The sequence below is a fragment of the Rhinolophus ferrumequinum genome, chromosome 20 (genome assembly GCF_004115265.2).
Source record: "Rhinolophus ferrumequinum isolate MPI-CBG mRhiFer1 chromosome 20, mRhiFer1_v1.p, whole genome shotgun sequence".
NCBI lineage: Eukaryota > Metazoa > Chordata > Mammalia > Chiroptera > Rhinolophidae > Rhinolophus > Rhinolophus ferrumequinum.
In genome coordinates, this window is record NC_046303.1 from 5,767,870 (window position 1) to 5,792,479 (window position 24,610).

The 24,610-nt window shown below is 39.4% G+C and overlaps 2 protein-coding genes across 4 annotated transcripts in view; one reads left to right on the forward strand and one right to left on the reverse strand.

Annotated features, from left to right (window-relative positions):
• IMMP2L (inner mitochondrial membrane peptidase subunit 2) overlaps window positions 1-24,610 on the forward strand; it is a 706,765-nt gene that overhangs the window by 475,731 nt on the left and 206,424 nt on the right. For all 3 annotated transcript variants that reach the window (XM_033088452.1, XM_033088454.1, XM_033088453.1), the window contains one exon: window positions 10,146-10,211. In XM_033088452.1, the coding sequence (XP_032944343.1) occupies window positions 10,146-10,211 (66 nt within the window). The remainder of the gene's footprint in view (window positions 1-10,145; window positions 10,212-24,610) is intronic.
• Window positions 3,937-4,672, reverse strand: LOC117012320 (U1 small nuclear ribonucleoprotein C-like). Its single transcript, XM_033088460.1, has one exon. It carries the CDS (start codon window positions 4,642-4,644, stop codon window positions 4,165-4,167), a length of 480 nt encoding a protein of 159 aa, XP_032944351.1. The 5' UTR covers window positions 4,645-4,672; the 3' UTR covers window positions 3,937-4,164.

Here is a 24,610-nt window from a genome sequence, read left to right on the forward strand (position 1 = left end):
CCTTGCCTGGGAGATGCTCGTTGAGGTTCAGCTGTGGGAACCCTGGGGAAGCCAGTCTCCCATGAATTTATTTTCGGTTCGCACGAAGATGAGGTTCTGCTCCCATTTACTTCATAGTCTCTCACTGCTATTGTGGTTGTGAGGAAAGCTGCAGATAATGTTTGAGCGCTAGAGTGGTTTCAGAGCCTGTGAAATGTACAGCTCACGTCAACATGACAGCTGTAGAGATTAGAGTCCACTTTGTGTGTGTACAGATTCGGAAGACTGGAGCCCAGAAAAGCAGCAAGCTTTCTCACATTAATCAATGTCTTTCAGCCTACAATCCGACTGGCTTCCTGTAAGGAATAACACCTGTGGGCAGACACCGTCTGTTCCATTTTAAGTGGGTACCCGATTATTTGGAATACAATTTTAGGGATTAGTGAAAAAAAGGTGTCTACTGTATGTGTATACTAAAGAGTAATAGAAAAGGGTGACTTGTTCGGCAAATTATATCCTCAACATACTCAGTTTTTATAGAAAGGACATACCTGACATACATTATAGTGATGGCTGATGGTGTACAATCAACTGAAAATGGCAAGACAGTTTGACCTCTGAATTTTCTTACAAAGAATAAGACTTTTCCAGGACAACCTAAGAAGGGAAAAGAGGGCAATCACAGGATTGGAGTAACATTAGCATAACCAACTTTCTCTGATTCTGAGGCTCTGTTAAATTACTAGAAGTCAAATTTAGCTACTCCAGCCATCTTCTGTATCCAGGTGGAGTCGTCAGTGCTTCTGTGCTCTTTGGTGAATCTCTCTTCTTACTTACCTGGCTATGTTTCTCTCCAGTCCCTGCTCTGTGTCTCTGTGACTTGGTTTATCCATGTAAGGTCACTTCTGTTCGTCCTTGGAAATATCCTCCCTTATTTTCCTTCTATAATCCCCAAAGTTCCCGTACAATCCCTCACAATTCTTTTTGACTCCTCACCAATTTTTTGTCATTCTCAACTTGCCTCCTTTCAATAACAGACATGTATTCCCAGCCAGTCAAAACCCTTTCAAAATTTAAGCCCTTCTAGCTTATCAGGCAGTATCTTCTCCCATACTTTCTTTAGTGCCATGTACTCAATCCAGCAGAAAGGAGGTAGGTCAGTGAGGAGAACTAGAAACGAATGCATACAATTAAGAATAGCAGCTGGACATCTCATTTCATTTTCATATTTTTTAGTTTAAAAGCATTGATGAACTATTATATTAACAACTTACTGCAGCATAAATAGCAGAACAAGAAATATATAGAATATTTTCTGATAACTTAGCAACTAGAACTATATAAATGGCTGTCGAGCTGAGCAAGTAAATAATAATGCTGTTTTCAGAGGTGACCAGTTGCAGTTGATTTTGTAAAATCCCGAACCTCATGCATTTTTACTGAAGACAATTTGTGAAGACTATTCAGTCTACTATTGGGGCATAAAGTTGACATTTTCAAGGGAGCAAATTGTGTGTAGTTATTGGAGCCTGAGATCTGTCCCATAAAACACTAGTGCTATAATTTAAAAATTAATAAGTTCAACAGGGTTAGAACAGAAGCGAGCCAGGATGCTTCATACTGTACTTACATTCAAACCTCTGTATCGTCTACGTTCTCCAGGAGATTGAACATTTTAGAGAAATTAGGATAACTTCAGTGATCACGTGGAATTTTACCTCTCCTCATACATATACCTAATTCAATTTTACTAGGAATTTTGAATCCAGCAGCAAGGCTGAGATATTAATAATGCATGTCACTCCAGTCACTACAGAGCATATGAATCCGCAGATATGTATAATGGAATAAAGAAAATGGAATGGGTACAAATTCTCAGCCGTAAAAACCAGGTATGCAAAAATACGTAACTCTAGTTTTCCATTACTGAATTTAAGTATCTTAGTGCTAGAAAAACCTATTCTCTTATTTCAAATGGGGTAAACTTGAGAACTTCCTGAGGCAGTTCATGGCAAATTAAGTCTGTTTATCCTTCTCCCCACTGCCAGAGTAGCTCTGGGGAGTTCACAGTGTGATAGTATCAGGAGTGGACGTCTGAACCCCAGTCAGCATCTCTCCATGCTGGTCCCCACTGGGAGGTATATGGGCCTTATTATCTGGGCCTCAGTTGTTAAGGTCCTGTCACCCTATACCCCCGTGCTGGCAACCACCGAAAATGCCCCCACTTCCATCTGACTCTCTATTATCCATTGCCTGATGCTGACAAGTGTCATAGCGTCACTGTAGTCATTAGACCGAAACGCTGGGCATTGGTACATCAGCATATACCTCCCATTCTTGTCTGATTACGAGTTACCTTGGAAACATTCTGGCCATGTTGTTTGTTTGGGAGTGGACACCTCTGCTGGGAACGTAAATTTAACAGCTTCTGTCCACTGCAAGCACCAGTCAGGCACAATTAGGCAGACTTCAAAAGCTTAATTCACCATAGATAAAATATTCATTTTTATATTTATCAGCGTAAAAATTCTGTCTCCTTTTCTCCCAGATATTTGCCAGGTTAGAAATTATTGGTGGGAAAAGTGGGTGGGGGGTTAAATGCGGGCTCCAGGTGAAAGGGTCAACACTGCCTCTCACGCTCCTCATTTCTACCAAGACGTGCCCTGCCCTAAGCTTGGCACCTCACATCCCACAGAATCACCAACATCGTGGCACTCTGGTGAGTGAGCTGCGTGGGAGACAGGAGACCCTTGTGCCATTTTTCCCCGTAGCGTTCTCCAGGTGACTGCAGATACTGCCAGCATCTTCAGTGGGCATCAGTGTACCTGTCCCCACTTTAGCACTTACACACTGTATTCATTTTGCATTTCAGCAGGTCTGCCCTTTCTGGGCCATGCTGATGGATATGTACAAGGCTAGATACAGAAAATATCAATAGCTTGCACTTTAAGTCGGTTACAGTTTGTATATTCTTCAAGCCTACCACAAATACCTGGCACTATTTCCCAACCCGGTTGAGGTTAAAAGTAAAAAGCCAGTTAGTTTAATTGCAGTATTATGGTTATGAGGCTGGATTGGTGGTTTTAATTCCTTTGCAGACCGGTTGCTTTTGTTTTATTTCATGGCCTTACATGGTACTCTATTGCAAAGGCATACTCAGTGAGATGATGTGGATAGAGGAGCAACACCTGTCTTGACTACAGAAAAAATGGTGGACACCCCTGTCATGTCCTACTTTGCCTGGGAAGCGAGTACTAGTATTTCTGTTGGAAGGTCTGCACTTTGGGAGTCTACATTAAAGAATAGTCTTAATACATTTCTATTAAGTATTCATATCCAGTTCTACATATATGTACAACTTTAAGCATATTCAATATGTGAAAACAAAACTTATAAAATAAATAAATCTGGGAATGTGTTTTCAGCCCAGAAGTTTCTTTAGAGGTCAGAGGAGTTTATTTAACTACCATGATTTTCTATCACGTGGAAGAGTTGCATATACATGTGTATTTATGTATTACATATGTGCTGTTTTCTATTCTGTACTTCTGTATATATTCATTTCATACATCTTCTGGACAGTGAAATATAACTGTAATTATGTTCACTAAGGAGATAGCAATGTTCAATGTATTGAAATGCTAGAATTAATAAACATTGGTAGAAATTAGCTGATCGTTATGATTATACTAAATATCTTAGACTTTTCATAATTAAGTGAAGACAGTTATTTTTCAGAATCAAAATTCTCAAGTACAAAAGTAGTTCAGCTCTTTTAGATGACAGAAGTTAGAGTCATGATACAGTTTTAATTGATTTTACATAATCAAGGTTGATTTACTAATAAGACCAGTTACTACCATTTGCTTATTAAATTTCTTCTAATCATAGTTAGTGCCAGTGAAACAACTGTTCATTTTAACCAAGAAAATTTTTATCCATAAAAAGGAGTTTAAATTTTTTTTTTAACTAAAAGTTGACAATTTTATTTTCACATTTCACAATACAAATGAAAATTGCTTTCCCTGTCCCACTACACCCTCTGAAACTATTCTCTTTGATAGGAAAGGGGGGCGAGTATTCCTTGTCATGCTGTTTGGAAACACCCAGAGTCCCAGCACCATGATCTCCTGGAGAAATAGAACAAGTTATATAGAACTGTTAGAAAGAGGCTCCCCTCTTCCCTTATCTGTCTGGTCGAGTCATTCCTGGCCGGGTGGGTACCATCATGGGACGGGCGGGAGGTCTCATCATGGGGGGCCCTGGCATCATTGGCATGTGGACTCCCATGGGCAGCCTCATTCCAGGAGCAGGTCCCACAGGCATCATCCCAGGAGGAGGCGGGCCCATCATCGGCATCATGGGAGGGCCCCCCATGTGGGGTGCTGGCATCATACCTGGGCGAGGAGGACCGGGGAGGCTGGGGGGAGGTGGGATCATTGCCCCCGCAGGAGGAGGAGCAGAGAATGGAGTAGGAGGTATCTTTCCTTGCTGAAATGCTGCGGTTGTTTTGTCAATCAGACTCTGAGCCTGCTCTTCCATCCATTTCTGATAGTAGTCTTTCACATTCTCTTTGTGTTTCCTACCACTGCAGTGTGTCTTTCTCACAGATGGAGAGTCATGAGTGAGATATGTATCGCAGTAGTCACAATAAAACTTAGGCATGTTGCTGCGCAAGACGTTGGCCACTCGATTCCGCCAAAAGTTTAATTTTTTAAAGTTCGTGCTTCTGTTGTTTCATCAGTACTCTTAACATACATTGACTTCCATAAGAACTTGTAGAAGATAAATCTGAAACCTAAAGTGGTTGTTCCTGCTGCTACATTCGCTAGAAACCTGACTGGGGTCCCTCAGGTTCTCTGAGAGATGCTGTTTCTACTGCTCAGGAGGCTGTTCACACAGGGTACATCTTGAGAGAGGCACCAAAATGGATGAACCGTCTACCCTGGTCCATCCCCACCCCCCAAAGTGGCCCCTATGCTCTCAGGTTCTGTGCACTCTTGTTAGGGTTTTCTATACACTTCACCACCGTCTGTCCCTGTCTGGTGGTGACCCTTCCCCGAGACCCGATCCCTAGCTAAGAAAATACGGCATTTCTGTAGAAGACACCTTTGATGCATTACCCTAGGTTCTTGCCACCACATCTGTAATTCCCTGTGCTAGTTCTGGGGCCCTTGGATTGGAGCATCTTCTGAGGGCAAAAGTGATGGTTAGGGATCAAATATATATATACATATCATTTTCTGAAAGTGTATCTGATGTCAGAAGCATTGTACTGGTGAGGGTTCAAGAATGAACCCAAAGAACAACGGTCTGTGCTATCTCCTTTGTTTAAGCTTAAAAAATTCACAGGCTACAAAGACAAATCTGCAAGGGCAAAAACGTACCTGAAATAATGACCTAATTGAAAAGTTTGAAAGTAATAATTCATAAAACTGCATCGAATTTAAAAAATGAATTCTTAAAAATGGGCTGTATGCACAAAGTTCACACTACTGATAGTGACACAAAGAATATAGGATCCAACACTGAACATGACTTGATTACCCATCTAATTTAAAACTAACCTGTGAGTTTTCGGTATGCATGCAATTATATTTAACGGTAATGTTTCTTTAGTGAATTGTGTAATAAAACTTGGCCAAACCTTTAAGATGCTTTTTTTGCACTGTAATGCAACAGACTCTGAAAAGCCTTTTATTGGAGGGTTTTTGAAATAAGCGTTCCATCTGTGGAAGTCTGAAACCAGGATTGGAACCGTTTGCCTGGGCCCTGTTACTTGACCACCTTTATGAACTTATTTCAGGAAGAGGTGGCTCTTGTTGGCTGAGTCCCTACTGTGCTGTAGACCCTCTGCTGGGGCTTCCTTACACCTTTGCTCAGTAGTCCTGTGATAATGGATGTGGAAGTGGTCTTCAAGACTTCTGGAGGTTCCCAAACTCACATGCCCCACCCCGCCCCAGGACTAACATTTGGGCAACTAGCTGTGGGACTGTGGCTAATCCTCAGTCTGAGCTTCTCAGCGCCAGGGCACTTGGTTCATTCAAGAATGTGGGCCTGTTTTCTATTTCGTTCAAGAGGAACAAGAAATTAGGACTTTGGTGTGAAGTCTCCTTCTGCTTGGCCAGCTCAAGATGAAGGGAAGGGGAGGGGGGGGGAAAGAGGGGGTAAAGGGGGAGGGAAGAAGAACCAAACAAAACAGAGCTGCAGTCAGCAGCTCACTTGTAGCAGAGACAGGACAGTGACAGTGGACTTCATGTCCACTGTACCCAAGCCCATGTCATTTGCAGGGCACAAGGGGCCAAGCAGAAGCACTTAGGCCATGGAGAATGGGCATGAATAACAGTAGCAGGGGAAGGGCTATATATACTCACAGGCCTTTTCTAGCACTAACCTGTGAAAAGCATGTCAAACCCAGGCAACTTTTTCCAAAATTAAAAACAATGAGAGCTGTATTTGATATGACTTTTTATAGCTGTTGTCTGGACTTTTCATTCTAAACCTTATTTTGATGACTAAAACAGCAATATTTCTGTTCTTTTTTTTATGTTGATGTAAAGCTATGTGCGTTATTTAATACAGGACCATCCTTTAGGCCAGTAAAAACTTAGCCTATCCAATATAAGGTATCCCCAGAATATTATTTCTTACTTTTACCTCATTAATGAAGAGTTAAAATTTAGACCTTGCTATAATACATGCAGTACAATTACTGTCCAATAATCTAGTGTTTTTGAGGGATCAGTGTTTATATTAGGCTGTGGCTAACGTGACTTCTAATCCTAAAATGAATTCTGTGACAATCTGGGCCGCTCCTGAGCCATGTAGATATAAAAACCTATACAATCCACAGACTTTTATTATGAATAAGAGAAGAACGAGGGTAAGGTAGACCTTTGACATCAGGATGGGTGTGGGGGTCGGGAACAGGGAGGGCAGGGCACTTGCTGATGTTCCCATCCCCACAAAACACAAGGGGGCCTCACTTGACTGTTCTAAAGTACCTACGGCTCCAGACAGCATCCAAATCACGACCTTTGGGGAACATTACAAGAGCATGAAATCAGTTAGAAAGATGACAGTCAGACAAGACTTTCTTTGGCCTGTCACGGGGTAAAGGCAGCAATATTTCTATTAAGTTAGAAAGTGAAATTCAAGAAGAATATTCAGTATCGTAAAAATGTTCCTATGACTAAGTTAGACTCTGATCCCTTCCCCACGACCATGCTTGTTAGAGACAAATTCTGCCAGATCAAACTGACCTATGCAGTTACTAGACAATGCTAGGCCTCTCGTCCAAGCCTCTGGAGAGAGCTTGTCTAATTAAATTATCGATTTATGAAAACAATGATTAAAATCCAGGCTCCAGAAATAAATATTGCAAAATAATGCTTATTATGCAGCCACTAAAATTATAAATTTAAATGTGAATTTTAGTGTTTATTGGGCAGGAATACATTGTATCTCTAAAGTAAGGCACAATCCTTCACTTGTTATTCTCCACACTTCCTAGGAGATAGGCAAGTAGCCAAGAAAATTCAGACAAAGGGAAGTTCAATGACTTTCACAATGTAAATCTATGATAGTTCTCATCCTGCTACTTATTTCAAAGTCATGCAATCAACAGCCTAATGATTAAAATATAGATACAGATTTTGAGCAGTAATGGGATTAATGTTAATAATAGCTTTTTTTATTTTGAATCATTTGATTAGATTCGATTTTAATATTGCATTAAAATTTATAGATATACTTAAGTAGTAATTCATAAGACTTTAATTATATAGATAGCTCACTTTGCATATTCTATTTTGCTTCATGATCTTAAACTATAGATTATTTTAAAATCTAAAATAGTTTTCAAGTATTTCAGAAGCTTAAAGGTTGTTGGCAGAAAATACTGTTTTATGCCGATAAGGGTTGCTTTTCATATTATTTCATTAACACTAATATTGCATTGATATTGGGTGGGGCAGCTGGGTAATTAGTTCAGGCCTCTCCCCTAGCTGGGGGCATTTCTTCTCAGGGGATGTCATGTGACATAGACAGTTGTCATCTGCTAACGGGCTTCTCAGGAATCTGAACCTAAACGCCAGGCTCGTGTGTTATCACACGTGGAACTCCCTCCCACCTGACTTTTTGTTTTATATCCTTCCTGTTTCTTTCCTTTCTAGTACAACCGCATGACATTGTCTCTCTGTAATTACAGATGTGAGGTCATGGGATACATAATGTTTTCAAAATTGCGTTTTTCATCTTTACATTCTATTGATATTTCCACATCATTAAAAATTATTTTATAACCTATCTTTTAATGACCGGAAAATATTTGATTATGTGGACAGACTATAATTTATTTAACTAATCTATTCTTGGTGAAATTTTTCTCTTTTTAGAAAATAGACGACATCCACGTAGGTGAAATCTTGCATACATCCATAGTCATTTTATTAGGTTAAATATTTAAAAGTGTAATTGTTATGTTAAGAGAATATAACACCTTGATATAGTTACAAAAAGGCATGTTACATGATGACACGCATTATATTTATTGTATCCATGTCCCTAAACCTTCAACAATAAGCTGTATTATCATTATTTCTTTGTCAATATAATAGGAAAATGGCCCTCCATTGTTTTAATATGTAATTCTTTGGTGATCGCTAAGGTTGAATAGCATTTGATATGTTTCTGTTTATCTAAACAGAGAGACATGGGAGGGAAAGCTTTTAAAATTCTGTAAGTAGCCCTGCCGAGACGATGTACATAAATGACATTAAATTGATAGAAACATAATATTTAGTCAATCCAGTGAAGGGACACTTCAATCAAACATTCTGATCAAATTTCCTTTTAAAAATAAAGGACATTAATAATGAATTTAGTAAAAAAATTTGAGACTCATTTCCACAAGTAGACGCAAATGGTTTTAGATGATTTCATTTTTCTCTGCAAGATAAAATGTGAAATATTAATCTTACTGAGACTTCATATTTCCTTTGATGAAGTATTGTATTTTGAATATATTCAATCTTTTCAGTTTTTGTGCATTTACCTTTTTTAAAAGTAATTCAGTTCAAGTGTGACTTGAAATATTTTTCTCTCGCTGATATTCAGATACATATTAAATGATCATTTCTGTGATGTATGAGATGTTCCTTGAAATAGGTCTGTTAAATCAAAAGGCTTTAAATGTTATTGGCAGGAAATTGGACATATTAAGATTGAATTACCCATTGCTGTGTAACAAATTACCCCAACTCTAGCAGCTTAAAACAAACATTTATCTCACACGTTTTCTAAGGACCCAACAGCCAGGGGCAGCTTAAGTGGGGGGTCTGGCCTGGAGTCTCATGCCCTGGACGTGAAGCTGTTGGCCAGAGCTGCTCTCTCTGAAGACTGGACTGGGGTTCAAGGGCGTGTTTCCTAGTTTCTCCCCAAAGGAGTCTCTCAGGGGGGCTGCTGGGGACAGACATGGCATCCCCCAGAGTAAGAGATCCCAGGGATGGAGTGAGAAGGAAAGAGGGAGGAGGCAAGTAGAGAGGGAGAGGGGCGTATCCTTTTAGAGTAAACAGTATCACTCTAAGTAAACATTTACCATATGTTATTAATCATAGCTCAAAGTCAATGATGTCTGCGTTCAGTCTGTCACAACCTATCAGTGTCTCTTAACTGTCAATAGCCTTGTTTTAGCACTCTGAATGACATAATCTTTAAGGCTAAACCTAAATATAGTATAAAGAATTTCCTAATTCTTTATTTTTTCAAAAATACCTCTTACCCTCAGTGTTTTCTTGAGGATTTAAATCAAACTCCTCTGTTAATTTGAAATGAAATAAATTGAAGCATGCTATCATTTTAAAGAAATGCCTAATCGGTTTTTATGTATGAATCCGCTTTCCTACAAGAACTTAGCTTTACTAATAAGAGTCTATATCCCTCTGCATTTGTTTTTGTAAAGTTTCAGCATGACTTCTTGTCTCCAGAGATTTAAAACAAGAGTTACTTCAATAGTAACTCCATCTCACTAGGGACCGAAGTAGGATAAATGTCATGATTCATGATTCTGTAGTGCCTGTAATACAGCCTATTGGGTTGTAGAACTTCCTTTTATTTTCTTAAAACAACCGAGACATAGCTGATTGTAGAATCTTATCTTATTCCAGGTCCCCTAAAAATCCTGAACAGAAGATCATTAAGCGAGTGATTGCTCTTGAAGGAGATATTGTAAGGTAAGTACTTACACTGTTGGTTTGGCATTAAAGTTATAAATATCTCGATTTTTGCTGAGTTTTAAATCACATTACATGGGAAGTACATTTCATAGATGACTAAAGCTTTGGAGACATCACCAATGAGATGGTACCTCTTTAGTTGAGTATCACCAACCATTTCAGGCTGTGAGGCATACATACTCATAAACTTACTGGTCATTGTCTCTTTTAACGGAGGCACAGGAGAAATAGTACTTAAACTGAAATTGACCATGTTTTCTAAAACGACCATTAAACCATTGCTTTTCAGATATTAAAATTAACATGATTGTTTTCGATTATGATGTCAAGGTTCATTTTAGAAAAATTCAAAAACATTTTATTATTTTAGAAGCAAATACAGAAGCTTAGGGCAGAGCTTTTATTATAATAGAGATGGGGAAGATGGGAATAGATGTGAAACAGAAGCTTCGGAATCAGTGACAAAATAGTAGCTTTAGCAAACAACATTGTAGCAATCAGTCAAGTGTTCTGACAATGTGTCGTAATGTCTTATTTATTGTACTTGATAAGCCTGGAACAGTGTTTGAGATTCAACAAGTAAGTATTGCTGTGGAATGATAAGTCTCATTTTGGTTCCTACTTTGAATAAGTCGCAGCCAGGTCTATATAATGAGGGAGTCCGACTGCTTTGAAAACTATATTCAAAAGTATTCTGATCCTGTTTTTCAAAAGAGCTTGATCGTAAATTATCTGTATTAGTCTCATTAAAATGAACCTCAGTGGGTTTTAGAGCAGAATCAAGGCCAGTTGTTCTCCAAGGGTAGGCCGACGCTCGCTGGGAGTGCCCAGAACCCTTTTTTGGGGGGAGGCGGAGAGTGTTGGTGAGATCAAAACTACTTTTCTAATAATACTAAGATATAATTTACCCTTTTCACTCTCATTTCTCCTTATATAGTGGGGTTTTCCAGAGGCTGCATGATGTGTGAGATTGTTGCAGACTGACTACAGGAACGGATATGGAAATTTGGCTGTTTTTTAATTCAGCCAGACACTAACTGGCAAAAATGTTAACATTCCACTCATTTTTTCTTTTGCTTTGGAAAATAACTATACTTTTCATTAAATGTAGTTCTTCTTGTTAACATATAGGCTTATTGTTAGTTTAGATTGAATCACTAAAGATTTTTTTAGTTCTCCATTTTAACCATGTAATATGGTAAATATTGACAGGTAGTATCCACCTAAGCAAAAGTTCTCTGAGGTCTCAATTATTTTTGAGAGTGTAAAGGAGTCCTCTGACCAAATAATTTGCGAACTTGCTGATGTAGGAATGAGTGGCCGACATTTTTATGTCACGATTACCTGTTCATGATTAGCCGATATGGGATCAGTGGTGCTTCCGAGGTATGGTTTGTATCTGTGAATGTGTACTTGGTCTTTGTTTCTTTTAAAAGTTTGCTGAGGTACACTTTGTATAGCATACAGTTCACCCATGTTAATGAAAGAGTTAGTATAAGTTTATACAGCTGTGTAACGCTCACCACAATCTAGGTTTGGAGCGCTTCTGTTACCTTCACACGTTCCCTCCTCCCACTTACAGTTACGACTGCCTCCTACCAATTCCAGCTGCTGGTGTCACACAACCACGGCCCGCTTCTGTCTCCATAAGCAGCCTTTTCCAGAAATTCTGTTTAGATGGTATTATCCCATATGTCGTCTTTTGTATCTGGTTCCTTTCACTTAGCAGAATGTGTTTTTGGTTCCTCCATGGTGTGTATGGAATGTAGTTTGTTCCTTTTTGGTACTGTTTATGTTCCATTGTATGGACCTGCCACATTTTGTGTACCCATCACACATTGATGGACTTCAGGGTTATTTCCAGTTTGGGGATATTATGAGTAATGATAGGGACAGTAATGTAAATGCTGTGGGACATTTGTGTCTTTGGTGGAAATGTGTCTTTATTTCTATTATGAATATACCTAGGGATGCTGCGTGTATGGTTAAGTGTGTGTTAAATTTTTACAGAAACTATCAAACAATTTTCGAAAGTCACTATACCATTTCATATTCCCAGTGACGTGCAAGGGTTCCAGTTTCTTTACATCCTTGCCAATATTTGGCATTATGAACATTTTTTATTGTAGCCATACAGAATAAATGGGTGTAAAGCAGAACCAGACTGTGGTTTTGATTTGCATTTCCCTGAGGGCTAATGATGCTGAGCACATGTCTACATGCCTGCTTGCCATTTGTGTATCCTCTTGAGTGAAGTGTCTGATGCCTTTGTTTAATTTGCATTAGATTGTTTATATTTTGAGTTATAAGTTGTCCTTTGACTTCTGTTCTTTAAATAGAGTGAGGATTTGGGGAAAGATGAATGTGTGTATATAATAATGTGATTTTATAGTCAGGCATGAGTGCATTGTATGAAAGAACTCAGTTTGCATTTTCTGGAGGATACGGATTGCAAATTGGCAGAACTTGGTGGCTTTGTTTTTCTGTTTTGTTTTGTTCTATTTTTGTTTGTTTGTTTGTTTTTGTTTTAATTTTGAGAGTCTATCTAGCCTTGTGATTTCAGTGGAAAACTCAAGAGCCGTGCATTGGGAAAGCTATTTCATACCTATCCATGAATATGCCAAATATGCTGTTAATATTTGGAAAACAGTTTGTGTGGGTGTGATTCAAATCCCATTCCAGGAGTGAGTCAGCAAACCTTGAAAACGTTATGCGAAATGAAAGAAGTCAGTCACAAAATACCACATATTGAATGATTCCTTTTGTATGAAATGTTCACAATAGGTGAGTTCATGGACATAGACAGTAGATGAAAGGTTCCCAGAGGCATCGAGGCGGGGGTGAGTGGGAGCCACCGCTGATGGGGACGGTGGGTTTTATCTTAGGGGACATGGAAATGTTCCAAAATATGCTGTGTTGATAGTTGCTCAACTCTGTGAATATGGTATAACAGTGCATTGCGTATTTTAAATGGGTAGATATATGTTACATGAATTACATCTCAGTAAAGCTATATATATTAAAAAAAACAAAAACACAAAACACACACACACACACACACAAAAAAAAACAAAAAAAAAAAACAGACAGAACCAGTCAACAAAGCAGGCAAAAACATTGCATCTATGTAGAGTGTTCTCACAGGATCAGGAATGCCAAGGGCTCCACTTTCCTTTATAATCCAGAGAGAATACAGCTTTGATTCAGAGGCACCATTATAGGTCACTAGCTGTGCAGCCAACGATGTGAGATGGCCACGCCTGGCCAGACATCAAACACTCTGCCCTCAGAAGTCCTCCAGGAGACCTTTCTGAGAAAAAGGTTGTGCTGTGGCTTTCCTCAGTAAATGTAAATACTGGGTTCACAGAGGAGAGGCTGAGCGGGAACGAGATGCAGGGTTGGGGGATGAGAGAAAGGGAGATGATAGGGATGGAGTGGGTTCACACCTTCTTTCCTCACTGCTGCGACCCGCATGTCAGAGTCTAGCTTCTTTTCCAGTCTTGCAAATGGCCACTTTGGACGTATGTCCCTTTCTGTCCCCTGACTACATCTCCATCATAGAGCAACAGATAACGTAAGGAATGGAAGTGTCAGGGCCAAGCCTTTCCTACTGTGAAGCCTCTAAATCTATTTGATAATTGATTAGAAAAATGTAGTTTGTGTTTGGTGTATTAAAAGAAAATTTAAAATTCATTCTCTGACTCCTTGGTCCCTACCGATGCTAGGCTGCCTGAGCTTTAAATTAATGATTGAAAATATTTCTCTAATAATTTTCTAATAGTGTTGAAGAAAACTAGAGTATATTTAGGTAATAAAATATTGTTTATGTGCTTACCTCTTTTTCCTGTGATCTAGTTTTAAAAATGCCAAAACATATAAAAAACAAATTTGAAAACATGCTGTGTGTCTGCCACTAGAAGTCATTAGTCCATCGGTGCACAGCTTGTAGCAGGCGAGACGCTGTGGTCTGCGATGTGTTCTTGCAGCGCCTCTTACCTCGGGTTACCTACTAGGTAAGCTAAGCGCAAATGTAGGTATCTAGATTTTCTCTTTTGGAAAAACATTATTATTTCATACAGTGATCAAAGGGGAAAGAATCTGAAATATAAGAGATTGTCACATTTCCTGTGAGTTTCCTAGTATTTTTATTTTGAATTACACATAATGAGAGGGTAGAGAAGGAACCATAATCTTTTCAGAGGCTAAGACCTATAAAGACTTAATCCATTCCTTAATTTAATGTTTTGTTAGTTAAACTGCTTCCAATTGGAAACCAAAGCAGATATGAACTAAAACATAGTTTAAAGAGCACCCATTTTGAAGGCAACTGGAAAGGAGGGTGGTCGAGCCGAGGGGCAGCCCTGCTCACTCACGGACAGGGTGACAGGACAGCGGGACTTGCGGTTTCCACTCACGCATGGCCTCCATCTGCTGCCACGTTGCTTTCGCCTGTCTTGTCTGTGTTTCCGTTGGGTTTTGCCCCATTGCCAACTGCTGATTTGCCCGGGTGTGCATCATGTTTAGACTACCTGAGCGTGTGCCCCTTTGAGCTGGCGACCTCGGGTCTATCCACCTGACAGACCACTGGTCAACCCATTGATGAGCTGCCGCAGGTGTAGGTGCCCTGCCCTGGTCCAGTCAGGTGTGGCTCCAAAGGCCATCCGCCTCGTACAGACCGCGGAGTTACAAGGCGCCTTTGGAAGGGGCACCTCCTAGGTAAGGCGCCCACCGGAGGCCTCCCAGAGGGTGGTGTGTGATCAGAAGCCGCTTCGCTCAGCATTGCCCTTCCAACCTCCCGTTCAATAAAACTGTAATCTGCTCTGCTTGGTAGTTGCTTCGACTTTACTCTCTGGGGAAGACAAACTTTTCCCTTTTTCAGTTTTTTTTTTCCCTCTCTTATTACAGAAATAACACAAGCTTGAAAAATTCAGTGGTATAGTGGACATCCTTGCACACATACCTTCTGCACTTGTGTACTTATTCTTGTAGACTGGACATCGAAGAGTGGAAATATGGAGTCAACATTCGTTGTTGTTGTTGTTATTTTTAATTCTAATATACACAGCCAGATTTTCCTCCCAAGAGGTCTGTGTATATGCACCATCACCAGTACTTCATAAATACCCTTTTCAGAGGAAATTGATTTAAGGATTATGTGCCATGGGGGAAGTCGTGGACTTCAGATTCAGAAGTCAGAACATTTCAACACAAATTTTGAAATTAGTTTTACGTGATCAGGATGTATTTCATTTAATCAGTTCTCTGAGAGCGTGGGCCTTGGGACCATTTGTTTTATGAGTGTTGGCCTAGACACTGGAGACGTAAGTGAACAGAAGAGACAAGGTCCCTGCCCTCATTCTGGTTGTTGAAAGCTGGTAATAAACAGGCAAATAGATAGCATACAATCCATAAGCTAGAAGTGCTATGAAGACAAAGTAGGTCTGGATGTAGAGTGGTGGTGGGCGTCTGGGAATGCCGGCTGAGGGATATGGTCCACTGGGACCCTCTCTGATGAGATCATATCTGAGCAGACTCCTAAATTAAGGCAAGAGAGCCATTCTGGTATCTGAGGGAAGGGGCAGCAAATGCAAAGCTGATATAGATATGTCTGAAGTGAGTTTAAGGAATGACAAGAAGCTAGCATGGTTGGACCTCACTGAAGGAGAGCATCTGAGGTAGGAGATTGGGTCTAATGTTTGCAGAGCCTTGTGGACCACGGGAAGGATTATGGATTGTATTTCAGTGAGCTGGCAAGCCAATGGAGGGTTCTGAGCCATGGAGTGGTGGGAGTCAGTTGACATTGTTAAGGGAACATTCTGTTTGCTGTGATGAGAATAGACCAAAGGGAGTCAGTCTGACCCATGCAGCTGGTCCAAGTATTTTTCTCTAAGAAAATCATATTTAGCTTCTTCTAGATAAGTATCCTTGTTTATAATATGAATGCTTGGATTTGTTAACTTCAGAGTGACTCATAAGAATAGTCACATTATTTGCAATCTCAGTCATGATTATATCGACAAGGTAAACTTGAAGTATTGTTCAGAACATTCAGCCAAATATTCCTAAGACTGTAAAAGAGGAGGTTTTGAAGGTCTGTGCTTTCTATCTTTATGTCAACGCTGATTCAAATCACAAGGTAATTGCTTGACTCTGGATAGTTTAGCTAGGAACATAGTCATGTTCATAATGGTAACCCACATGGGTGTGTTTATAACACGAACAGCAAAAAGCAAATGAAAGTGATATTTAGACGGACCCATTCGTTCCACCAAAATATTTTTCATAGTTATTTTTTTTCTTATTAATTTATTATGATTCAGAAGCACTGTTTTAGAAAAGGATAAAAAGAATACAAAGTTCTAAACTGCAACAAGTCAATACGAATCAACCACAGTTGACATTTCTAAGGCAGCAACATTTTTTTCTGGGGACACTTGTTTCTGTGTTTCACAGATTATTTTTTTGTCAGTCTGGTCAGAAATGAAGCCTACCCTCATTTCTCCTCTTTCTGGGTGAAATACACTCTACAGACCTTTGGAATCTGGGGTTTCTTGTAGTTAGTAACCTCAGTGAAGAGAGTGAATAACTTTTCAGTCCCCGGTGAAGATGGTAACCATATAATTTATCACCTAAACTAGGGCATTTTTGAGAATGAAAGAGGATGGTATTGATTATTACACTGGGATCATCAACAGAAACTGGGTTGCCAAGACCAAGGACGACACATGGTCACTCTCCCAGTGACATGTAATCACCTTTGTAATTCTCTTAATTTGATTTTGCTTGGATTCCTGCCCTCCTTTGTCAGGAGAATTCCCAGAGGTGGTCAGAGAAAGCTCGATCACTTCTTGGCCCTGGAGGAATGAGTTGGGCAGGATCCGTGGTATGGAGAAGTGTATGTGTCCTGCTCACGGCACAGACATCTCCTGCCAGAAAGGACCGTGCAAGACTTTCTCTAACAAGTGCCGATCCTGCAGACTAGTCCAGGGAGACAACCACGAGACTTCTCTCACTGTCAAATTTAAATGATAATTCTTCTTCAGGTCTAGAGAGTATATTGTAAGATATCAAAAACCCTAACTTATTAAAAATAACTTTCTGGTATTACCGAAAAAAATCTATTAAATTACGGGGAATTAGACATTTGAAAGCTTGTTGATTTTCAATGTGCTGTTGAAGAGAGGGAAATCAATATTAGCTTCTCACAGATGTTTGAATCATATTCTGTTCCAGCAAATGATGAAGTTTTATAGGAAGAAAAACAGAACTCAGTTGAGTTTTGCCCAGTATAACTAAACACGATGCTTGTTTAATAACTATTTTATGGTTTATGCAGTAGCCTTGAATAATAGTGATTGACGTGTCTCTATGGCTCTCTTTGACTCTCCACATTTTGGAACATAGGGAACTGGGAATGCATGATACTGTCCTAAAAGGAAGGACAGGATGAAAAGGAAACTTAAAAAGAAACTGATGTCCAGGACCCTGAAAAAGATTGGTGACTGTAATGTTTTAGAGCACGGAAGCAGATGGGAGCTGGGTGGGTAGTTGATTTTGAGGATGACAGGCTATTTCTAGACTGGGCCTTAGCTGGTGGGAACTTGAGAAGATATTCAGGAATCTCTGAGGCCCATTCACTAGGTTTCATTTGAACCCTGAATTTTTCCAAGTTAAATTGGCATAGCACGTCCTTGTTTAGTAGGTAAGATCAGACCAATGCTTTTATTTAGTAAATAAGGGCTTGAACGGTGAAATTAAGCGTCCCAGGGCCTGTCCAATGCCTTGTTACCACTAATTAAGAAGCATTTGTAAAAAATCATCAGTTTCCCTTTGGTGTCAACCAGAGAAATTATTTAATATAGTCTGGACATTCTTACCTTCTTGCTAACGAATGATCATTCTTTTTTACTAAAGAATTATAGATTGTTAGGTAACCTGTGTCTTTTTGGAAATATTTCTTTTGTTTATGTAGTTGTAGGTGATTATTTATCACACTACTGCTGTGCCAGTGTATAAAAATTGAATTGCTAATAAAAACGGTATGCCTTAGCGACAGGTATTTCTTTCTAACCATCAGAGAGATAGTCACCTTAAATTTATATGAAGAAATGTCATCTTGATTTTTTTTTAACTTTAAAAATTTTTTTTTTATTTAAGTGTGTTTTTTCAGGACCCATCAGCTCCAAGTCAAGTCGTTGTTTCAATCTAGTTGTGGAGGGCGCAGCTCACAGTGGCCCATGTGGGGATTGAACCGGTAACTTTGTTGTTAGGCGCACCGCGCTCTAACAAACTAAGCTAACTGGCCGCCCCATCATCTTGATTTTTTTAAAGTCCAAAGTATTTCTGTAACAAACTTATCAGTGTAAGGAGCTTTCCAGAGGCACTAGAACAAACATAGTGTGTATACTCCAATTTAGGAGAGTACTTGCTGGAAGTCATAGACCATTTAAACTGAATTGCTTTTTCCAATAATGATGACACCTGTTCTTGTGGTACTCTCCCCACCCCGATCCAGGGTTTCTCTGGTTTTGTTTTTCGCCTTAGTCCTTCTGTCTGTCGAATAGGATTAGATAGATATGTGTGGAGGAGTCAAACAGTACTGGAGCGTTTGAAGTAAAAAGGAAGGTCTCCTATTCTCTTACCCCTAATCACACTCCCAGATGTGTATCTGGTGTGTGTCTTCTAATTTATGTCTCACAGTAGGCGATTGATAGGATGGAAAAATATTTATCTAATGACAGTTCTTTCCTTGCATATTCCATAAAGAAAAAATATACACTTGAGATACATATGTATGAGGATTTGTGTTTCCCAATGTGTATGCCATACTGGCATAGCTACACTAGTCTACACATATACCTGTGCTAGGTAGGTACTGAAAAGCCTGGCAATTCCAGAATTGCTTCTTTAGTACCTAAATAATAAGTAATAGTCCTAGGACTAACACACACAAAGATACCATGGGCACATACTTGGGTAGCAATGAAATGTGTGACCTAGACTAAACCATTTACAGGAAATTCAAGGCAAGAACATGCAAACGCATATTAAATAATGACCTCATTGTTTAGTAGTGTTCATATTAAATTCACCGTATCTGAGAGGAAGTATTAGGAAGCCCAGGGACTGAAGTAACTGGGCGCTTCAGGTAGGCAGCCCATTGGCTTCGCTTCATTAGGGAAACAAATCTCAGCAACAGGGAGGTAGCAGGATGCCCCGACCTGGCTCCATCACCGTCCACATGTGTGCTGCTCTCTAAAAGAAGGCCGGCCATTTATAGCTTTGATGCCTTTGACTAAGGTCCTTTTTCTCTCTTCTTGTCTGGCTTGGGGCTTCGCTCGTCAGTTCTGCCATGACTCTCGGTACAGATGATTATGTTGGGAGCCCTTTTAGAGCATGAGATTTTCTAGCAGGAAGCACGTCACCCCTGGAGCTGGCTAGTGTATTTGTGTATTAGCTTTCTCTGCTGTTGCCTTAAGTACATTTCTTAGAATAACTTTCTGAAGTTGGTGAACTCCAAGTTAAAATACAGAGAAATGCTAACTTTTGTGCACTCCTTTGAACTAACTATTGATTTTTTGGTATTTTTTTTTCTGCTCACAGTAATGTAAGTCTGTCAAATATTTTGAAAAGACATATAAGTATAATTATCTCAGTAGGAAGCTAAGAAGATTGTCTTAAAATACCTTTTTTACTAAGCATGAAAAGCATGCCAGAAAGACTCAAGAATATTTCAGCCTGAATAATTACTTAATAATTAAGGAACAGATAGCACTTCTATTTTTGTGCAATTTAAGGTTGACCTTGTTTAAACTTCAAATTGGCCACTGTTTCTTTTTTAAAATGTTTTTGGAGGGAGAATTTCATGCAGAGAGTAGATATGTTTAAAGTGTTGATTTAATTAGTTGTGGATGCTCTTAAATTTTTGTAATTTTTTATCTTATTTTTTTTGTACAAAGATTTTTAAAGTATCTAAGGAAAATGAGAGGGAGCCAGATATAGTAGGGGCACTGCCCTTGGAGTTAGAGATGACCGGGGATTTAGTCTCAGCTCTGATCTTTCCAAGCTGTGCAAACTTGAACACTCTGAGGTTTGTTTTTAGTTTGTTTTTTTAATCTCTCTATCCTCAGGGTTATCTTGAAGACCAAATATAGGTATATATGTATATGTGTATGTATATATATATATATATATGCCAGTCCTTTGTAAACTTGAACACACTATCAAAGCTTAATGTCTCGTTAACTGATTTTCTATGTGAAATAATGGCTAATAAATGGGTAGCACAGAGCTTAGCAGATGCCCTGCTCACGTTAGATCATCAGGTTTTTTCGGTTATTGTTGAAATAATTGGGTTGTACTGGTAGGTTAAGAAATAGGTCCATATTTTGTGAACCCTAAAGTTGGAAGAAGAACACTTTAAACCTTTCCAGGCAAGATCTCAAATGCGGGCTACGGCGACCTGTTTCCTCCCGCACACAGTTACCTGCTCTGGGCTCTTTCTGCTGCTTGTTCCTTACTATACTTGTAGCGGGGACTAGTATACGTTTTCTGTAAAAGCCTGATGATGAATAGTTTTGGCTTTGTGGGTCATACTCTCTCTGTCCAAAGTACTTAACTCTGATATGGTTGCATGAAAGCAACTATAAAATAAAGGCTCTGATAAAACTTTATTTTAAAAATAAGTGTTGGACTAGATTTGGCTCATGGGCCAGTTTGCCAGGCCTTGGTCTATATTATCCACTTCCATTCCCTTAACTTGGAAATCAGCAGAAAATATAAAACTTACTTCTTGTCCTAGGACAGTCATTTAAATAGAAGAGAAGAATCCGCCTAAAAGCCAGGGGTTCTTTGGTTATGTACTGGTTGCAGCAGAGGGCCATGGGAGAGAAAACGCTGAGCTGTTATTGTAAGTGAGATCTTTGCTGAGTTGCTGGAAGCCACGTGGGTCTGTCTGGGCAGGGAAGGTGTTTGTCTTGAGCGGGGTAGGGAAGAGCTATTGCAGGATAAGAACCCAGCAGAACAACCTCGCTGGGCAATAGCCGCCATGCTCATAAAAGAGCAGAATATATTTCATTGCCCAGATAATTTCTTCTTAATCCAAAAAGAATAGCCCCGCAGTTGGGAAGATTCTGTATCTGAGTACTACGCCATGCTATTTATAGCTCCTCGTATAAGCCCGGTATTAGAACCCAATTGGCTATTGGCTATTATTTTTAGCTCAATTTGCCTGTGCTTTACCAGAGCGATGGTACCGAGAAAAGGTAGGCAAGTACCTAGGGGATCCATTTTTCAGAAGTAATTTAGTTCCTCAGTTCATTCACTATGTTACGGAAAATATTCAAACGTCATCTAACTTATTATGACAGATACCTATGTATATAATGGCGTCATAGACACAAGCAGTAATTATTCCCATACTGAAAATGTTGATTTTGAAACTGAAGTCTGTGTTTGCAGTTTTGCAAAATTAGAAAAGGTTTGTTGACAACTACATTAATTTATAAATTGTTCATTAAAAAGAAGTGTCGTTCTTGTTTTTTTCTTGCAAAGTGCTCCTGCATGAGAATCTAAATAGTTCATGCTAGCAGAACTAATAAGATTTTGAAATCGGCTGTCCTAGTAGTTGGTTGATTCAAATGAGAATTTAAGTGAAAGTATATTTTTTTTCATTATTAGGGGCTGGCAGTTGTTGATATTTTCTTTCAAAAAAGTAAATTGTGTGATGAAAGTTGTATATTTGGGGTAGAATGATTTGCAAACCATTAACTTCAGGCTTTTGCAACGGGACACCTGGGAATGAAAGAGATGTTCTACTTTGCTTATTACACAAATAAATTCTACTCTCTGACCATTATGAAACGCCTGACTTTAATTTGCAGCCTGGAGCAGGCGGCGACAAATGCTGCAACCCCACTGCTGTACCTCTAGGTGTGTTGACACTTCCAAGGGACGTTTCTGGAGGCTGGATTTCCATTTGACATATATCAAAAAGTAAATGACTATTTAATCTCTTACTGTAACAAGAAGAGGAGCAAGTGATACATATTGGAATGGAGTTCAGAAGGATAGAAAGCCAAACTGAAAGATTTTCTATTTGCGATGAAAGTACAATAAACAGTACGTTTTACAGAAGCATTGAATGTGATAATAGAAGAGGAAACAAATGAATGGATTAGAATTTAGTGTATGTATGGGAAAGTAAGGTGACTTTTAATGGATTTCTGGGGTTGTCTTTGGGGGATTACGTAAATCATACCCGATTGTAAATCTAATACGACTACCTTAAAATCCAGAAAATGCTTACTGCAGGATGGAAATTGAAATGACTCCTGACTTTATAATGTTTCTGAGCTCTAGTAATCTCACATAACTTTCAAAAAATAATGCTTTTTCTTTTTAATTAAAACTTGCACCATCCTTAGCAGTAAAGTGGAGGAAATCAAGGAAAATGTAATGAAACCTGTAGGAAAGTTTCACTTTCCACATTTCCAGCACTGTTGGAAAATTTCACTGTATATTGAGTCAGTGATGAATCTTAGCACCATTTTAGTTTTTGCAAAAATGAAAGGTGAAAGAACTATTTCTTATTGTTTTTCATTCATATTATTTTTATTGCTACTATGAATAATGTTTTATACATTTATTAACCTTTTATTTCCTTTTCTAAGAACTGTCTGTTCCAGAATTGCCCTTTTATGAAATGGTATTAAATGTTTTCTTCTCGGTTTGAATATATTATGTATGCCAACTCCTTGTCATATTTAGAACAAATAGATTTCCAAATTGTGATCTGACGTTTAGTTTAATTCATTCTCATAGATTATTTAAGGAAATAAGGTTCTTTCTTTTAGTCATTTAATCTTATTTTTGATGGTTAAAGGTCCATGAAATAGAACTTCAAAAATTTAATTCTTTGACAACTTTTATACCTTTATCTATTGAGTTAATGGTGTTAGTGTATTAATGCTAATCTATGAGTTTTACAGATACAAAGAAATGGGAGTTCACTATATGTGTACAGTCTGTAACACGTTTTTCTCAATATTTTAGTTATAAAAATCTGGACATTTTCTACTGTAGAAGCCACGTGTATGTTTATGTGCTGTAGGCAACGTGGAGGGTAGACTTGCTCCAGGAGGATGTTTCCAAAGTGTGATCTCTGGGCCACGTCAGCGTCACTCGCGAGCTTCCTCGAAATGCAGATTCCTGATGCCCATTCCAGAAACTCTGGGGCTGGGCCCAGCAATCTGTTTTAATAAGCCCTCCAGGTGATTCTGTGCATGCTGAAATTTGAGGAAATCTTATAGTATTATAGTATCATTCTCTCAAGTAAATGAACTAAGCCTCGTGGTTTAACCTGTTTCCACGTTGGTCCAACCAGGTATAAAATGATGCCACCTTCCCCCAAGACAGACTGTCACATCACACATGTCAAAGTCTTGCTCAGGTGGCTGCCACTGCCTCACTCCTGAGCTTATCCTCCCAGTGTTGGGATATGCTTTGGGAATTTTGGTGGGAAAACATGCACAGTGGTGTCATGTCCCCCTGCGCTGGGCCATTCCCTATGGCTGTTGCTTTACCATTGGCCTTGCAGGGCTCCCAAGAGGAGGAAGTGCATGAGGCGAATAGGGGAGGACTGTCCCTCACAATGCCCAGGAGGATGTGTCACCAGGTCTCCATTATCGTCCCCTGCATCACTGCCTGTGTCCTAAGAGATTTCCCTTTTTGCTCTTACCAAGCCTCTCCATTCTTCCACAAGGACAGTGTGTTAATCTCGTCCTGCCCTTCCCCTTGGGAGCAAAGATGTGCAGCTCCAGTGATCTGGCCCCTGGGTGTCTCACCTTCTTTCTATTATATTCCAGCCTCACCCACAATTTGCGCTTTCTTGGCAGTTGTGCAACTTTTCACATACTGTTACTCTTGCAGGAAGCACCTTCCTTTTGTCTCGTTCCCTTTGTCTTATTTGTGCTCAGCCTACTCCTACCTGGCAATTCCATTTCTAGGATTTTACCTGGTAGACAGACTTGAACATGAGGGCCCAGGGGTAGTACGAGGAGTTACTTGCAGCATTGTGTATGACAGCAAGAGACTGGAACCTTGTAAATGTATCTGTGTAGTTGAGGACACTGTGGTGCATTCATAAAATGAAAACACTCTGGAACAATTAGGAGGAGCGGGACAGATTTATATGTACACACACACACACACACACACACACACACACGCTCGTGTATGAGTTAGCTGTCAGATATCAGATCCTGACCACCACCTCCCGTCATTTTCTAGGAGATCACTTCCACTTTCTTTGCAATCAAAAGTGGTTAGAATGTGCTAGTACACGTGTGATATTTGCCTTTAGAGAAAGGACCTGGAGGGCTTGAGGGTCAGGAGTG

Excerpts from the sequence above, each read along its gene's own strand:
- LOC117012320 (XM_033088460.1), bottom strand. The coding sequence starts at position 4,644 with ATGCCTAAGTTTTATTGTGACTACTGCGATACATATCTCACTCATGAC.